This window comes from Pelobates fuscus, chromosome 6 (assembly GCF_036172605.1).
Source record: "Pelobates fuscus isolate aPelFus1 chromosome 6, aPelFus1.pri, whole genome shotgun sequence".
NCBI lineage: Eukaryota > Metazoa > Chordata > Amphibia > Anura > Pelobatidae > Pelobates > Pelobates fuscus.
The window spans coordinates 69282396-69301690 of NC_086322.1; the positions used below are offsets into that span (position 1 = coordinate 69282396).

The following is a 19295-nucleotide window of genomic DNA, read 5'->3' on the forward strand; positions in this document are numbered from 1 at the left end:
GGAGAAGAGAGGGAGTCTGATCAGTGTGATTATGCAGAGCAGGCTCCGATGTTGGGTTTCTCTGTCCTGCTGCTGCACAACGATGCCCCGTTTCTGTAATTTGTGAACTGGTCTGAAACTGAGATCGGGATAAGAAGGAAGGATGGGAATGCTGCAGAAACTCCCTTAGCTCAGAAATGTGCCCAATAAGGCATCCAACCAAGTTTATAATAAGTTTATACATACTTTATTATTATGCAAAATTATTTGCTTGCTAGTTTAAAAAATTCATTGTCAAGCGATGCATGTCCCTTTAATCCCTCCCTTACTTATCTCTAAACCTCCCATAGATAAGGCAGGCATGTTTTTCTGCCCCTTCTGACAAGAGAGCAGCATGAATTGGGAGGCCAGAGAGGCAGGATAAGACAGAACTCACTCACTTCACGCCTCCTCCTTGCATTCTGCATCACAGAGCGCTAATTGCTTACTGGATAATGAAACACGCAACGCCTCATTCTGTGCTGTCCACTACAATTAGAGATAGTGCAGAAAGGAAGATGAGGGAGACACAAATAGGAAGTGTAATGGTTAGGAAGATAGACACACGTAGGTGGAATTAGGGAAACCGATACATGGTAAGGAATATGGGTTAAAAGAGAGACATGAATAGGGTAGAGAGAGAGCAGGGAGACAGAATGGACAGTTCTATTTTTAACCCCTTAGGACCAAACTTCTGGAATAAAAGGGAATCATGACATGTCACACATATCATGTGTCCTTAAGGGGTTAATGTAATCTCCTGACATCAATGTGATAAAAGAATTTAAGTGTGTGCCATATTTGATTTTGGTAACTGCAGTGCAAGTCAACTTTTCAACTTAAATGAAACTCACACAATTTCTGTTCTTTTAGGAATTGACTATTACAACATGGTAATTGACAGTTTATTGAAACATAACGTGGTTCCAGTGGTGACACTGTATCATTTTGATATGCCTCAAACTGTAGAAGATAGAGGGGGGTGGAACTCTGAAGAAACAGTTGCCGTCTTTGAACAGTATGCCCACTTTTGCTTTAAAACTTTTGGAGACCGAGTCAAACTTTGGATTACAATCAACGAACCATACATTGTTGCTAAACATGGCTATGAAGATGGTGTTTTTGCTCCCGGTAAAAGCAAAAAAGGTTTTGGAGCTTATGAAGCAGCACACAATATGATAAAGGCACATGCTAAGGCCTGGCATGCATATAACAATTTTTTCAGAAGCCAACAAAAGGGACTCGTGTCCATTGCAATTAATTCTGATTGGGCAGAACCTCTTGACCCAAATTCTACTGTAGATAAAGAAGCCACTGAACGTTATTTAGCCTTTCATCTTAATTGGTTTGCAAAACCAATATTTGTTGATGGAGATTATCCTGAAGTAATGAAAGCTGAGATTTACAATAGAAGCAAAGAGCAAGGTCTGCAATCTTCTAGGCTCCTAGAATTCACAAATGACGAGAAGACCATGATCAAGGGCACAGCTGACTTCTTTTGCCTTAACTACTACACCACGCGAAAAATAAAATGTCCTTCTTCTGAGAATGGGCCAAGCTATGACTCAGACAAGGCAGCAGAAGGTATAAAGGATCCAGACTGGCCAATTTGTGGTGTTGAGTGGTTAGCTGTGGTTCCATGGGGGCTTCGCAAGCTACTGGCATATATTAAGGTATTGTGCTTTATTTTGTGCTTGATGTACTTATTTTGGCAATTACATTTTAAACCATGTGCACCTGAGTAAAAAAAAGTTTGATGTCTAACTATGGCAGTATCAGTTATGGGTAATTTCTACTCTCAGTTGTTAAAACTGGAAAGTAAAGTAAGAATACCCATATAATTCAGTCTTTGTAGTCCTATCCTCAGCTGTAGGTAGAACATTTGTTCTTGCCTTTCTGTATTGTTATTACCTTATGGCATACCTTGAGAGTTTAACATTAGCATTACCAGAGAGCTCACACTCTATCCCCTGGTATATGCTCTTCAGCAGGCATAAGCAACCTTTGGCACTCCAAGTGTTTTGGAATACACCTCCCATAATGCTTTGCCAGCATTATGGGTGTAAGAACATTATGGGGGATGTAGTCCACAACATCTGGGGTGCCGAAGGTTGCCTATCCCTGCCCTACAGGATAAGTCCAAACCAGGTCTGATTTTTTTTTTCTTTTACATAACAAACTTGCAGGATGTAATCATGAAGCTTAACCCCTTAAGACCGGAGGGCGTACAATTACGCCCTATTTTAAGCGGCTCTAAACGCCCCCGGGCGTAATTGTAATTGTTTTTCCTTACTTACCCGGTCGCCGGCGATCCCACGCCGGCTATCGGGGTTGGGGGGACTCCCAGGGAGCCCCCCCCGCGGCACATCCACCCTCCAGCAGCCCCCCCGGCCAATGTGAGAGTGAGGTCCTTGCGAGGACCTCACAATCACATGGCCGGGATAGCTGGCTCAGGCATTGCCAGCAGGGGGACGGCCTGTAATGACAGGAAGTCCCCCTGCTGGCTGGAAATAAATTAAAATTAAATTAATCAGTGTAAAAAAAAAAATTAATATACTTAGATCATATATATATATTACATTACATATATATATATGATCTAAGTATATATACACATATACATACACACACATACACACACACATACATACACACACACATACATACACACACATACACTGTCTAGGTGTATTTTACTATTAAAATATATATATATATATATATATATATATATATATTAATATCAAATTACACGTAGACTGATACTGATTAAATATATATATAATTATTGTTATATATATATTTATATATAATATAAAAAATGTAAATACGTAAAAAAATAATTAAAAATAAATAATTAAAAAATATATAGATGTGTGTTATTTCGTTCTAACTGTATTGTGATATTAATATATATATATTTATATCAAAATACACGTAGAACAAAATAATATATCTATATACATAAATAGAATACAAAAATAAAGGGAGCACTCTGGGTCTTCTCTTCAGTGAAAAAAAGTATTTACTGTATCAAATAGAATACATTACATGTGCAGAACAAATCGACGTTTCGACCCTGCTGGAGTCTTTATCAAGATCTTGATAAAGACTCCAGCAGGGTCGAAACGTCGATTTGTTCTGCACATGTAATGTATTCTATTTGATACAGTAAATACTTTTTTTCACTGAAGAGAAGACCCAGAGTGCTCCCTTTATTTTTGTATTCTATATCTGGACGCGGGATTGCACCTAGGCATTGTTTGGATCTATAGATAAATAGAGGAGGAGTGCCGTGCTTTCTTATTGTTATATATATACATAAATATATACGTATATATCACTATATATATATATCTATATATAAATAAAAATATTTAAAAAAAAAAATATATATATATATACACATATATATACACATATGAATATATATTCATATATTAATTCTACACATATATTTATGTAATATTTTTACATAGTAGGTATCCTAATTAATTACAATTAGCGGGACCTGCCTGACAACCCATGCCGAAAGTATGGGGAATTTAATTTGCTAGCACTATATTTAACCCTATAACTTTCAAAGACACCATAAAACCTGTACATGGGGGGTACTGTTTTACTCGGGAGACTTCACTGAACACAAATATTAGTGTTTCAAAACAATAAAATATATTACAACGATGATATCGCCAGTAAAAGTGATGTTTTTTGCATTTTTCACGCACAAACAGAACTTACTTGGACGATATTATTGCTGTGATACTTTTTACTGTTTTGAAACACAAATATTTGTGTTCAGCGAAGTCTCCCGAGTACAACAGTACCCATCATGTACAGGTTTTATGGTGTTTTCAAAAGTTACAGCGTCAAATATAAGGCTTGTGTTTCATTCTTTTCACATTAAAATTCGCCAGATTGCTTACGTTGCCTTTGTGACCCTATGGTAGCCCAAAAATGAAAATTACCCCTATGATGGCATACCATTTGCATTAGTAGACAACCCAAGGTATTGCAAATGGGGTATGTCCAGTCTTTTTTAGTAGCCACTTAGTCACAAACAATGTCCAAAATTGGTGTTTTTTGAATTTTTCACACACAAACAAATACTAACGCTAACTTTGGCCAGTGTTTGTGACCAAATGGCTACTACAAAAGACTGGACATACCCCATTTGCAATACCTTGGGTTGTCTACTATTGCAAATGGTATGCCATTATGGGTGTAAATTGATTTCCTGAGCTACTATACAGTCTCAAAGGCAACGTAACCAATCTGGCGAATTTCAATTTCAAATGTAACATGCTATATTTGACCCTGTAACTTCCCAAAACACCATAAAACCTGTACATAGGGGGTACTGTTTTACACGTGAGACTTTGCTGAATACAAATATGTGTATTTTATTGCAGTAAAAGCAAACAGTATTATGACATTGACAGTTAAAATGTCATGTAGAACTAAAAGAATAACAAAATTTCTTATTTTCTCCCATTTCTTTCATATTAAATTATGTTTCATAGCTAAATATTTGATATTAAATGAAAGCCCTGTTTCCCCTGAATAAAAATGATATATAATAAGGGGGCGTGCATTTAATATGAAAGAGGTGAATTACGGTTGGACAGACATATAGCGCAAATGCCAGGTTTTGCTTACGTTTTGTTCTGTTCACAACATGTACATTTGGCTCAGTCCTTAAGGGGTTAAAAGCTGAAGGTATAGTTAACAGAAGTTGGCTAAGTGTTTGATTCTCCCTTGTCTGCGTGTCTACATGGTACCTGTAGATGGAATGAGTTAGACAGGGGCATTGTTATTGGGAAGGTCTAATCATTTTCTTATTGCAATTTTTTTTACTCTGACCAGTTGTTTTGTTGGGGTTCTGATTTGTGCATTTTTCAGGTCCTCGTGATATTATGGCAGTTGCCATGCTCTCTGATTCCTTTTCTTTTTTTCCTTACTTTACACAACTGTGATTTGTCTGTCATCTCCTGTGGGTGTCTGTGCATGCATGACCATCCAGCGACTTTAAAGAAAAAAAGAGACAGTTTAGACTGAAAATGTAACATCGAAATTAGCTTTTTTCTCAGTGCTGGGTTTTTGAGATTCCCGCATTTTAGCTGCCCCTACTTTTGAATTGGATTATAGTATCAAATACTAGAAATGTCCTCTCTATTTTCATCTTCTGTGTGGCCAGTTATGTATTTCATTTCTAGACACTGCTAACATTAATTTTCTTCCAAGAAGAGAGAGAAAAAACCTTCTCGCTATTTGGGCTGTATTTGAAAGCCCTCAAGAGCAAAAATGTATGTCTACAATGTATAAGTACTTTGGTGGAGGGAGAACAGCTTAAAAATCCTCTGTGGAGGATCTCCTCAGTCCCCAGTAAATCCATACCAATCAGCCTTAGAGGATTATTCTCAGAATTCAATTCAGATCCAGAACTCCACATTTGGTACAGTTGATAAACTTATCTGCAAGATTGTCACACAGTCCTAGTAAATGGTGATGATGAATGCAGACCTAGTGGTTGAGGTCCTGAATAAACATGATTGGAAAGTCAAGATTCAACAAGACCAAATAAACAGGACTGTATTGGATTGGGACCAGAAGATATCTGTATCCAGAGAGCCTGTTCATCAGTTATCATGGCGATTAGAGGAAAATAATCTGATGAGTGGCCTCACTTTGGAAGAACCAGATTGGATAGTGATGATAATAGATATTAGCACTTGATGCTGGGAAACCCCTGATAACCCTTTTTTGCCAATGGGAAAATGGCTCATCAGGACCAAATTCTCCCCTTCCAACCTACTGAAAGTATATGTAATGTTTAAAGCTCCTCTCTATTTCAAGCATATCCTAAAAGACAACAGGGTACTAATACACACATCTGGCAGCAGGACGTCTTCAAGAAGGAAGAAAAAACTGTCTGTTATTGCAAGAAATAATGTGGTCATAATATGGGCACATACATATCTGGAATGTCTCTAAGTCATATATCTACCAGAGAAAGAGAGTACATTTTTGGACATCCTCACTAATTTACATATGGATCCTAGAAAATTGATGCTCACTAAAAAATGTTTCGTTCAGATCACCAAACAGTGAGATTTACCCTTAGTTCCTCACTTGTTCTCTAGAAAATGGGGTCATCAAGCAGAGTCATGACATTTTATTGTAAGCAGTTTTTTGAGAGTTTCATCAAATACTCAAATCAAGATATAATACAGGTCTCTCATATAAGTTAAAAGGGTTCTGATATAAGTTAAGAGGTTAACCCAGGCATGAATCCTGTGCTTACTGTGCCTAGAAGGGTATCAGATACACCTTACTGACTAGGCCCAAAGTAAGCTGAACGATTACCTGAGGTTGCTGTATCTCTATAAAGAAATGCAACAACTATTTTGACATTTCTCCATCTATTTATCCACAGTCCTGGGGCTCTGTTTTCAATTTGGTTGCATCCACATCAAATATAGTTGGCAGATTTATAAAATGATGCAGATGTTTTCCATCTCTAATGTTTGGCCTTGTCTTTCTGGATGCAGAATAGTATGTACCATGACACAATCTAAAATTAACCAAAATCCCGAATGACATAAGGTGCAACCTTGGCATTCTCTCCAAAGCCCAGCACATATGTCAGTGACACTTAATTGAAGTAAGGTCTTGCGCCCCTAAGAGCACTGTATTGCTCACGGTCCTGACTTCCTCTTACTGACCTGGCTACATTATTGATCACAAATTCTTCTGTTCCTCAATAGTGTACCAGACCAGACCTGTTCCTGACTTTGAATTATTCCAGTTACCTGTACCAGCTTGCTTATTCTGCCACCCTCTAGATTGTTTAGCAGGGTCCTCAACTACCTATTGTTCCTGTTACATTTTGATATTGTCTCATTTGGTAAATTCCCCTCTTATTGTAAAGCGCTGCGGAATAAGCTGGTGCTATATAAATAATAACCAATAATAATAAAGTTCTTACTCACTGTAAGGTGCGGTAATTGGCCTACTTTGGCTTTAGTAGAGTTGCTGCCTCCTGCCATCCTGCTGAGTGTCCTTATCAAGGACAATCTCAGAAGAAACTTGACAGCATTTCTGGTCTGGAATGCCCTTGTAGGTGGGATCAATCTGATATGTAAATGCTATAGGTTCTCTCTGCAATGGCACAAGTGAGCAAAACCATCTTTCAGACCTAAGTGGGGACTAACTGAAAGGCAAACTAATGAAGCTATTGAGGGTTCTCTGAGCTTTTGCCCCTTTTTCAGAGTTCTGATATTCTTTGTTTTGTTGCAATACCATACAGAGATACCCATACAATACAAGGAATCCAGTACAAAAATGAGATACTAGTACAACACACAGAGCTGGGTACAACTCAAAAAAACATATACAATACACAGAGCTGTGTAGACTTCAAGAACACCCATACAACAGACAACGCTGTGTACAATACAGAGATACAACACAGAGCTGGGCACAATAAGACGAAACCCATAACTATCCCACACAGTCAGGATCACTGTGTGATGGATTACACAAAGCTGCAATACAGAGATACCCATGCAGTACAATGCTTTGTATTCCTAACACTATAGTGTTCTTTAACAGAAGCAGCAATCATTACAGAATCAGCACAGTTCTGCAGCACTACAAGCAGCCTACATACACATGCAACACCACAGACAAACTCACCACACACAAATTATACTAGCAACTAACATACACTTATCACATACAGCAAACACAAATCTGACAGCCCACATGCATACATACCACAAACCGCACACATACTTCAAATATCATGCAACCCACGTGCACACATACAAATACCACGAACAGTCCACATACACACATAATACCACAGAGAGCCTTACACATTAATACAACAAATAGAGAGCAACAAACAAACCACACACATATAAGCTCAAACACAACTCCTGCCATACACTCACACATGCACACAATACCACAAACAGCCCACATTAACACACAAATCCCACAGGCCTACTGCTTCATACAAAGAATACCACAAACAAATTTGGAAAAATTAGGGAAACAGAAAATGAATAAAATGAGTGAAAGAGACCATATATGTGTATGTGTGAATATAATATATGTATATATGTATATATATATATATATATATATATATATATATATATACATATACATACATACACACTATGTATGTGTTTCCTTTCTCTAATTTTCAATGAGAAATATGCTTGGTACATATATATGCCCTCAATCCTTCTGTTCCTATGAGTCCAACTTGTCTGGTTACAATTACGTGTCTGTTAGTCCACCCATTGTTCAGTGCTACGGAATTTGCTGGCACTATATAAAAAATAAAATAATAATATATATAGTGGCCTCTGGAGATGGAGTCAAAAGTGTTTTATATAAGGAAAAAATAGAAGAGAAGTCCAGGCACTCTCAGGATACAAAAAGGCAAATGTTTATTGAACCCACTGCAACGTTTCGACCTACACGTTCGCAGTGGGTTCAATAAAAATTTGCCTTTTTGTATCCTGAGAGTACCTGGACTTCTCTTCTATTTTTTCCTCATTAAATACTTGGTCCCTGCTACTGAGACTGGTCTGGTGCACCCGGATACATTTTAAATGGGTTTGAGTGTAGTTCCACATTTCTTCTACATTATATTCAAAAGTGTTTTATATGGTTGATTCGCAGACGATATGTCAACTCTCCATTTTCTTTACAGGTTATCATATTATTTTAAAGGCATTTAATTGTTCTACCCAAACTATTTTCTTCTAATCTAACATTAATTTTAGATTAATTTATTTTTATAGGACACATGTGGCAATCCAGCTGTTTATATTACCGAAAATGGATTTGCGCAGAGTGATCCACCAACTTTCCAGGACTTGCAAAGGTGGACTTACTTTCAGGAAACATTGACTGAAGTTTTAAGAGGTGAATTATTACTATCATTATTTTTCTTATTATTGGTTTATGTTTTTTTTTACCATATTATTTCTTACATCATTCCATACCCTGCCTTTGCCATAAGAGAGAAAATAATCTTTCTTATCTGTAGGCCTCTAAAATTGTGTATCTAATCTTTAAATATGTATTTAAGTGTCATGTCATCTTTTTTTCGAGAAGCAAATGGTTGCCCATGCAACCATGGTTTTTCAACCAGATTGCATAAAGTTCTGAGAGTCAAGCTGAAGACAGAGAGATGGGCCTATACTAAATTACATATGCCTAGGAACCACTAAAACCCAAAATGCAAGTGCTTTAGGTGTTAACCTTACGTCCCTTCTGTCTTATTTTATAAAAGTGCCGATTTTTCAAAACCCCTTTGTTAACTCTTACCCACTGTCTTCACTCACTTTGAAGCCGTGCATATGTCCTTTGTCTCAGGGCTTCTGTAGTAGAAACATTGAATTGTGATGATCTTTTGGGGGTGGAGGTGAGGGGAGAAGATGGCCTTAGTGTTGGATTAGAGGTAAGTAACTTGTTTTCCTCAGGAAACAATGAGGGGACCCTAAATACAAAATAAAAGAAGAAACACTCCAACATTAAACAAACAAATTAATTTATTTTTCATTATTAGTATTTTTTTTTATATACTATTGTATTGTTGGATGCACGTAGTCCTATGCTTGCTAGTTTCAATGGCATTTCTACAGTCCTGTTTATTTGGTCTTTTTGAATCTTGCTCTTCTTGACTTTCCAATCATGTTTATTAGGGACCTCAACCACTAGGTCTGCATTCATCGTCACCATTTAGTAGAACTGTGTGACAATCTTGCAGATAAGTTTATCAACTGTACAAGGTTTTCTCAGAACATATGTTTTTATCTGTTTATGAGTTATATTACCTCTAGGATTCTTGTCTTTTTCTTTAAATATCCAATTTCTGTTATTAATGCCTGCTCAATCAGGTAGGGGAATTTGATACATACAGGGGTCCTTATAATCAGCAAACATGTTAGTCTCGAAACAATACTGAGTTTATATAAACTAAAAGCTTTAGATCTGTATAAAAAGTAACCAAAAACATGTAACAATATGCTTTTTTGGGGCACTAACCATTGATAACCAGCTTGAGAACTGAGCAGGGATCCACCGAAGGGCAGGCTATTTCAGCTGCTGCCTGTTCTCAGTATTCTCTTACGCCCCGTTTTTTGCTCTCCATAAGTTTAAAGGGTAATCCAGATGTGGACCCCTTGCTCACAGTGCCTAGAGAGATATCAGTTATGCCTCACTCATGATGCCTAACAAGGCTGAAACGATCGTCTGGGGTTGCTGTTTCTCTCGTGCAGAGAGAACTTGCTGGCATTTTGGATCTGGACTGCCCATATGGGTGGGACCAGTCTGAAATGTTTCAGAGATGTTCTCTGTGTAATGGCACAAGATGAGCTAAAACCAGCTTGAGAACTGAGCGGGGACCCACCAAAGGGCAGGCTATTTCATCTGCTGCCTGTTCTAAGTATTCTCTTGCGCCCTGTTTTTTGCTCTCCATAAGTTTAAAGGGTAATCCAGACATCGAACCCTTGCTCACGGTGCCTAGAGAGATATCAGCTATGCCTCACTGATGATGCCTAACAAGGCTGAAACGATCGTCTGGGGTTGCTGTGTCTCTCGTGCAGAGGGAACTTTCTGGCATTTCAGATATGGACTGCCCGTATGGGTGGGACCAGTCTGATATGTTTCAGAGATGTTCTCTCTGTAATGGCACAAGATGAGCTAAAACCAGCTTGAGAACTGAGCGGGGACCCACCGAAGGGCAGGCTATTTCAGCTGCTGCCTGTTCTCAGTATTCTCTTGCGCCCTGTTTTTTTACTAACCATTGATAAACCTTGACAAATACCACAGAGCCATTAAAAAGGAAAAAGGTTAGTAACCCATTGAAATTTAAATGATAACATATCATGGATATAATGTTTCACATCTAAATATCTAGATATTTTACCACTATCAAACTATTTCAATTAGTTTAGAAATATTGCCCTAGGGTCAGTATTTTACAACATCCACCCTCTCTATAATCTTCAGACTTTGGTTTGTTGGGGGTTATTGGTAAAGAGCAATTCCAGGTCAAGGTTGTAAAGATTAAGCAATTAACATGAATATTATATTGGTTTTGCTTGGTTATCAGTCCACTTTTAGAACTTTACTCCAAAATTACGCTTTGTTAAAAAACCCAAGTAAGTCCCAAATGAGCCAGGATTTCTCGCCATTTAGGATGCCCAAAAACACAATTGTATTCTCGTAAAAATATTATGCTATCAAATATTAATTTTTGAATAATTAACAAAGTAAGAAACAATGACAGAAGTGCTTGTGATTTATAGTGGCACAATCTACTTATAACCGCTGGCTTTAAAATAAGTATATTGAAGGATTTTACAAAATAGAATTATAAGCTAACAGTGAAATTAACTGGATAACGTGGCATGTATGAGAATAAGACAAGATTCTAACATGTTTTAATTAGCTTGCTTTGGCATGCAGTTATGATGAGAAGACACAGCAACACGTTATCACAGGGATTCGACATGTCATTATGACACCTGGAAGAGGTTCCTTGATTAAAAGCCCATGAATCACATACTGCTACTTGCTATCAGAACCAGGATTTTTATGGTTTTTCAAATCTTGAAACAGCACTATGCCGCTTTAATTCACTTCACAAGAAGAGATAAGTAAAAGCTGTACAAGTAGACATATTCCCTATGATCCTTGACCACTTGATTTCCTTGAAAATATTTTTGCTGTGTACACATAGCTGGCATGTCACAATAAAGTGTTGATTTCCCAGATAGCCATGTTCCATTCTTGTTCTATTTTTATCAGGGGCACATATTCTTTCAATTGAGGTACCATAATAAAATTAAAAAATAACACAAATTCTCCCTGTAAATGTTATTTTAAGAAAGGAGCATTTAGGAAGTCTTCTCACTGACAACAGGCATGAACCATAATCTCTCTCTCATTCTAATGGTGAAAGTGAAAAAGTTTAAGTAGATTCAAAGTGAATTTTACATTTAAAGCCCAAAAAGTTGAACTGAAAACATCACTGACCTAGAGAATTTTTATGGTTTGGCTATTTTTCCTTAAATTTGAAATTCACTTTGAATTCACTTACAATTCACACTTCATGAGCGCCCAAAACTAGTAATGTTGTATCTTGAACGTCAGTAGATAATAAACTTGTGCTAAGCATGATTGTTCATTTCGGTCAATCAATTTTGCCGAAACTGACCTTTGTTGGAGACATAGGACGCTTGTTCATATGTGATGGTTTGGTTGGACCAAATGCCGTCCATGGAGAAATAGTACGGGAAACATTTAGACAAACCAAAGGGTGTGAACATGGTTCAATCGGTGTACTTCAAAATGTATACACAAGTTTTTTTTCATTCCTCCTCCTTTTTACATCTATAAGTCACTTCACACTTGATCCATGAATAAAATAAACCTTTTGTAACTGTCCCCTTTCCATTCATCATCTTTTTTTTCGCATCAATCATACAGCTATTTATTTCGAATTATGAATGTTTGGCCATGGTCAAGTCAGTTGATCGGGTAAATGTGTATGGTGCTTTGTAGATAAAATAAATTAATTCAAACAGCCGATTAGTCCAAATTCAGATGACCAAATGCTCAAGTCTAGTAGCTGGTACTATATTATATATGATATATACAACCTTAGCTTAGAAATATTTTTGCTTTTAATGACTAAATCTAAGCACAATAATCCCTACAGCTTTTTGTAGTGGCTGTGGTACACAGAGTCTGTTGGTAATGTCCCCTAAATTTGTGTGAAACCACTTTTAAGCAGTTTGACAAAATATAGGTGTCGTCTACCTCCTACTACCTGGCTCCTCTGCTGCAGCTCAATTTAAGATGAAGCTAACTCCCACATTCCACATTAGTGCATCCAACTTAGGGTGGTAATGATAGGTTGAAAGTGTAGGCTAGTCCTCCCCCAAAACTCTCCCCCTGTCATTGGTGCACTAGTGCAGAAGTCTACATCTTACCCAAGACACAGCACAAGAATTGGACTTTAGGTACGGAGAGAGCCATGGTTTATGTCAGACCACTCAAAAACTGTTTGACATACAACCTGACAACAGCTTCTGAAGCTACATTGCACCATAGGTTCTACAATGATATGTAGTGGTTATGGTGCTTAGAGTTTAGATTAGATATACTATGATGGCCCCTTTAGATTCGCATGTCACAGGTAAGAGACTCAAGTTGTATGTGTGCGAAAATCTCACCTTGTATTCCACTTGAAAACTGTCAAGTTATTAACTAAAGTGAGAAATTAAAGTAATTTCCAAATTTAAGGCCAGAGTAGCCGACTGAAAGTGTAGCTGGTTTAGAGAATTTCTCCAATTCGGCTAATTTGGACTTAAATTTGAAATTCACTTTGAAATCTCTAGTGAATAGTGTTCTGTGAATTTCGTTAAGTATGGATCTATTAAACAATTACCACATGCCTGTTCTTGAAACTACAAGGTGGTGAGTTCCTTGTATGCTGCTCATTCAAGTATACATGATAACATTCCCTTCCTAACTCAATATATAAAGTTTTTAGCAAAATGTTAGTTCTGAAATAAGGACCATCTTAATTTTTATTTTGCCATTATAATATTTTATGCGGTCAATAACCAGATAGAGATTGTGTTGACCAACCACAGGATAGATCCTGTCGCCTGGGATTAAACTGTTAACTTTATAGTAGACCTAATATTCAATTACTAGTGATACATTTTTCTCCTGTAATTGAACACTGCCACAGATTTCTGGATAGTCATACAGGAATGCTTATCTGCATAAATATAATATATACAAAAAGATAATCTGGAAATATGCATAATCTAAACATTTAGGAGTCAGAAGGGAAATTATGCAAGCCCAAGGCCTAGTTATCCAAGTTTATTTTTATACTCTGTTGTTTTCCAAATATTCAGTAGTTCAGTATGTATAGTATATCACATTCTAGTCCTGCACTGTAGTCTAGAGGTGGCAGCATTTGCCTACTTTTCTCTGGTTCTCTTTAAATTGCAAGATTAAAAGTATCTCTAATGCGTACACAATTGTACCAAACTTCAATATTCTAAGCATGTACACCTGTTCAAAAGTTGTTATAGGAAATAAAGATTACGTTGATATGAAAAATGTTTTCACTTAAACAAAAAGCTTTTCCAGAACTTTGAGTTCATTAACATACCCAATGTTTATACATTATTGTAATAAAAGTCGTCTTCGTGCAACAAATGCAGCTTTGTTCTAGGTGTAGTCCAGCTCTCAGAGTAAACTCTTTAACTCTTTTAGTGTAAATTGTTTGTGTTCAGGGCATGGAAAGAATTGTTTTGGTCACATCAAATTCACTCTTTTTTTTTTAAATAGAGATCAGAAAAAATAGCACTTGTTATATATCAGGAACATTTTAATTAGTATCACGGAATAGTAAAAAATAATTAATGATCTGGGGTTTCTACTGGGAACTTAAAGGGTTCATCCAACATCTAAGCATTTATAAATCCTTTTTGTTTTAACTTCCTATGCCCTATTGACCATTTCAAGCTAGTTCCCCGCTCCCTTCCCCCCCACGCACACACTTAAATCTTACCTGAAACCTAGCGCCGGGCAAAGATCCCAGCACCCCTATCCACGCACTCCAGATGTTGTGGACTACATACCCCATAATGCTCTTACACCCATAATGCTGACAAAGCATCATGGGAGGTCTAGTCCAAAACATCTGGAGTGCCGAAGGTTGCCTAGGTTATTCTACACAAGCGCCTGTTATTCCAGCGATCTAACTTAAAGAACGTCTTGCTGAAAATTCGTTACTCAAAAATAGGCAGTCTGTGATAGATTTTACATGCAGATTTTATTATTCTGACATCTGTTCATCATAATTATACAACCCCTTAATCCAAAAGTGTTATGATTGTATCAATTGCCTATTGGTGCTCTTTAAGATATTTTTTTATTGTCAATTTTGCCAACAGAAATTTATTTGAATAATCCATGTTTTAATTTGACAAAAGAAGAACAACAGGCTCTTAAAGAATGTCAGACAGCAAATTATATAATCATAGAAATGGATAAAGTGGCATGAACACATCTAAGTATATTGAAATGTGCATGAAAATTCAAGATGACGAGGAGGTGTATGAGGGGAATATACACTGAACAAAATTATAAAGGCAACACTTTAGTTTTTTTCCCCCATTTTTCATGAGCTGAACTCAAAGATCTAAGACTTTTTCTATGTACACAAAAGGCCTATTTCTCTCAAATATTATTCACAAAGCTGTCTTAATCTGTGTTAGTGAGCACTTCTCATTTGCCGAGATAATCCATCCAACTCACAGGTGTGACATATCAAGATGCTGATTAGACAACATGATTATTGCACAGGTGTGCCTTAGGCTGGCCATAATAAAAGGCCACTGTGCAGTTTTATCATACAGCACAATGCCACAGATATCGCAAGTTTTGAGGGAGCGTGCAATTGGCATGCTGACTGCAGGAATTTCCACCAGAGCTGTTGCCCATGAATTGAATGTTCATTTCATAAGCCATCTCCAAAGGCAGGACATCCAACCGGCCTCACAACCGCAGACCCTGTGTAACCACACCAGCCCAGGACCTCCACATCCAGCATCTTCACCTCCAAGATTGTCTGAGACCAGCCACCTAGACAGCTGCTGCAACAATCGGTTTGCATAACCAAAGAATTTCTGCACAAACTGACAGAAACCGTCTCAGGGAAGCTCATCTGCATGCTCATCATCCTCATCGGGGTCTCGACATGACTGCAGTTCATCATTGTAACCGACTTGAGAGGGCAAATGCTCACATTCGATGGCGTCTGGCACTTTGGAGAGGTGTTCTCTTCACGGATGAATCACGGTTTTCACTGCACAGGGCAGATGGCAAACAGCGTGTAATGCGTTGTGTGGGTGAGCGGTTTGCTGATGTCAACGTTGTAGATTGAGTGCCATTGGTGGCAGTGTGGTTATGGTATGGGCAGGCGTATGTTATGGACAACAAACACAGATGCATTTTATTGATGGCATTTTGAATGCACAGAGATACAGTAATGAGATCCTGAGGCCCATTGTTGTGCCATTCATCCACGACCATCACCTCATGTTGCAGCATGATAATGCATGACCCCATGTTGCAAGGATCTGTACACAATTCCTGGAAGCTGAAAACATCCCAGTTCTTGCATGGCCAGCATACTCACCAGACATGTCACCCAGTGAGCATGTTTGGGATGCTCTGGATCGGCGTATACGACCGCATGTTCCAGGTCCTGCCAATATCCAGCAATTTCGCACAGCAATTGAAGATGAGTGGACCAACATTCCACAGGCCACAATCAACAACCTGATCAACTCTATGCGAAGGAGATGTGTTGCATTTTGTGAGGCAAATGGTGGTCACACCACATACTGGACACCCCAGAACCCCTCCAATACAGTAAAACTACAACAGTAAAACATTTTAGAGTGGCCTTTTATTGTGGCCAGCCTAAGGCACACCTTTGCAATGATCATGCTGTCTAATCAGCATCTTGATATGCCACATCTGTGAGGTGGATGGATTATCTCGGCAAATGAGAAGTGCTCACTAACACAGATTTAGACAGATTTGTTAACAATATTTGAGAGAAATGTGGCCTTTTGTTTACATAGAACAAGTCTTTATGTTCAGCTCTTGAAAAATGGGGGCAAAAACAAAAGTGTTGTGTTTATAATTGTGTTCAGTGTTGTTTGTGATATCACCCATACACCCATCCACATGACAGATGTTCTCCCTAAACCACTTCTCTTTGTCAATTAATCCCCACATGCTCCTTTTTCCATTACAATAATTCTCTACAGATCTGTATTCCACCCACAGCCCTCCATTGCCCATGCCACACAAACTCTCATATGCCTCAATCTGTCCTTTAACACACTGCAACAACCCATCAAGCTCCATGTCGTCATGCCATATATGCTCCACAACTTTCCTTTCTTCATGCCACACATCATTCACCCTTTTCATTCATCATGCCACGCATCACACATAGCTTTCCATTCTCCATACCACACATCCTCTACAGCTTTCCTTTCCTCATGCCACACATCCTCCATATCTTTCCATTTTCCATGCCTCAGATCCTGTTTCGTCATAGATTAACCAATGCCTGACATCCGCCATTGCCTTCCATTCATCATGCTACACATCCTCCACAGCCATCCAATCTTTATGCCACTCATTGTGTTTAGTAGCCACTCAATTCTCTGTACCAAATATGCCCTGCATGCCATATTTATTAATGGTAACTATCACACAAATTTCCCTTTTCTAATTTCACGAATGCTCCCAATGTGGGGTTTCAGTACTCCTTAGTAGCTCCTTCTAACATAACTTATTGTATAGAGTTGATGCACTTGTAAAACATAATGAGTGGAGCTTTACCTTCTATACTTCCTTCGTGATAACTAAAAAACATTGATGCATCAGGAAGGAGTAAGCAGGAACATGACCTAACACATATTCTAGCGTAGAGTGAGATAGAAAGCAGAAATGGTTAAAAAAATCACTGAAGATTTCACCTCCTGTGGAAATGAAAAACTATAAAAATGGAGTACATTATTGATATGCCACTTGAGGCATTTCCTCACAGAACATCTACATTTTTTGAAGGCAATCCTTTAAAGTCTTGTTTATTATGGAATTTCTTTTCATAAATGTTGTGTCTAAATTATTCAATTTAAACAGTTTTGTTCTTATATGTATGTATTGATTTATTAGTTCCTTTATTTATCTTATAGGTTTTAGTTTATGGCAACGGACGTGTTTCCTGTTTAAAGGACAAGCTGGGATTTTGTTTTTATTCCTGTTGTCTTTCTTTTCCTTTCTTTTATTTCCTTTCAAATATCTATTATTATTTGTTTATTGATAGTTTGATACAATTGGTGCTGTGAATGCAATGCCTTGAAGATCTTATGGTATCTATTGATACTGAAGGCTCTTGAGAGCCAAGGGTGTAACTAGAAGTCACATGGGCCCTGTGCTAGAATTAATGAATGTGTTTGTGTGTGATTGGCTGCGTGTGTTTGCATGTTTATTATTAATCCTCCTTCCTGCTTAGCTTTATGCAGGGAGTTTCATATAATCCATGGTGGTCTAGTTGGTGATGGCAGGATCCCTGGTGATCTTGTAGGTGTTACTGGCATGATTCATGGTGGCCCAGTGGACCGTTTTCCCCTCTGTCAGATGTAGAACACTGTTTACGCTCATTCCAAAGTGACAATCTATTAAATAATGATTTTGCAAGGGGGGTCCCTGACAAGTGTGGGTCCCCATTGACAAATAGAACTGCAGGGCTCAGTTGCAAAATGACCACTGCAACCCTGGTAGATCTGTCACCGATGAGAGCCATAGGCTGGTTGGTAATCCTCTTATTGCCAACTAACTATATTGTACATATGTAAGTGCTTTTCCAAAATCACTTACGGTACTACTTGATGATTAACGTGGGGTTGTCATTTTCTTTCATATCTTACAGTCATCATGAGTATCTGTGACTATGTTTCAGTCAGTCATAGACACTCACACAGCACTTTAATTATAATGTGAATTTTAAGTATTCTGTTTAGTATAGTCTGTAATTTGTTTATTACTTTTACAATGATCATGTTATTGGGGTTTGTGTGACCATTAACATCTTTACACAATTGGCACGGACCTTTTGTGGTTAAATAAATCATTTATTTAGACTTTTAGCTCAAATCTAGATAATAATATTTACAAACATGGCTAGATGAACCATCCAATAAGATGAACCATCCAATAAGATTCTAGAAAATGTAATCTACGCTGTGATGTTATGTATGCAAAGTTCACTGACCCCTTTCTCCTGGCTTTATCTCAAGTTAATTGTGGTAACATAAGTAATAGAAAAACAAAGATATTGTGTATTCAGGTGCTTAAAGTGGATTGTAGTGGAAAAAGATTGTGCTGCTACCACCAATGTGCAATCCTCTCACAAATATAACATAAATAGTGATAGACTGAGTGGTGGGTAGACCAACACCAGTCAATAGGTGGAGCGCTCAAAGTGGGGGTGAGTTATCTCACTTTGAGCGCTCCACCTATTGACTGGTGTTGGTCTACCCACCACTCAGTCTATCACTATATATAACATAAGTCATATTTGCCCAACTTCACCATCTTTGTACATTAATATAACAGGAATGACTGTTCATGAA

At 37.8% G+C, this 19295-nt stretch overlaps 1 protein-coding gene across 5 annotated transcripts in view; it reads left to right on the plus strand.

Annotated features, from left to right (window-relative positions):
- The window catches only part of LOC134614247 (cytosolic beta-glucosidase-like), a 54852-nt gene that overhangs the window by 24625 nt on the left and 10932 nt on the right, over positions 1-19295 (plus strand). For 4 of the 5 annotated variants that reach the window (XM_063457833.1, XM_063457835.1, XM_063457836.1 and 1 more), the window contains exon 5: positions 8841-8964. In XM_063457833.1, the coding sequence (XP_063313903.1) occupies positions 8841-8964 (124 nt within the window). Of the gene's footprint in view, positions 1-891; positions 1692-8840; positions 8965-19295 lie in introns of all 5 variants that reach the window. The other variant, XM_063457832.1, reaches the window with a different exon arrangement.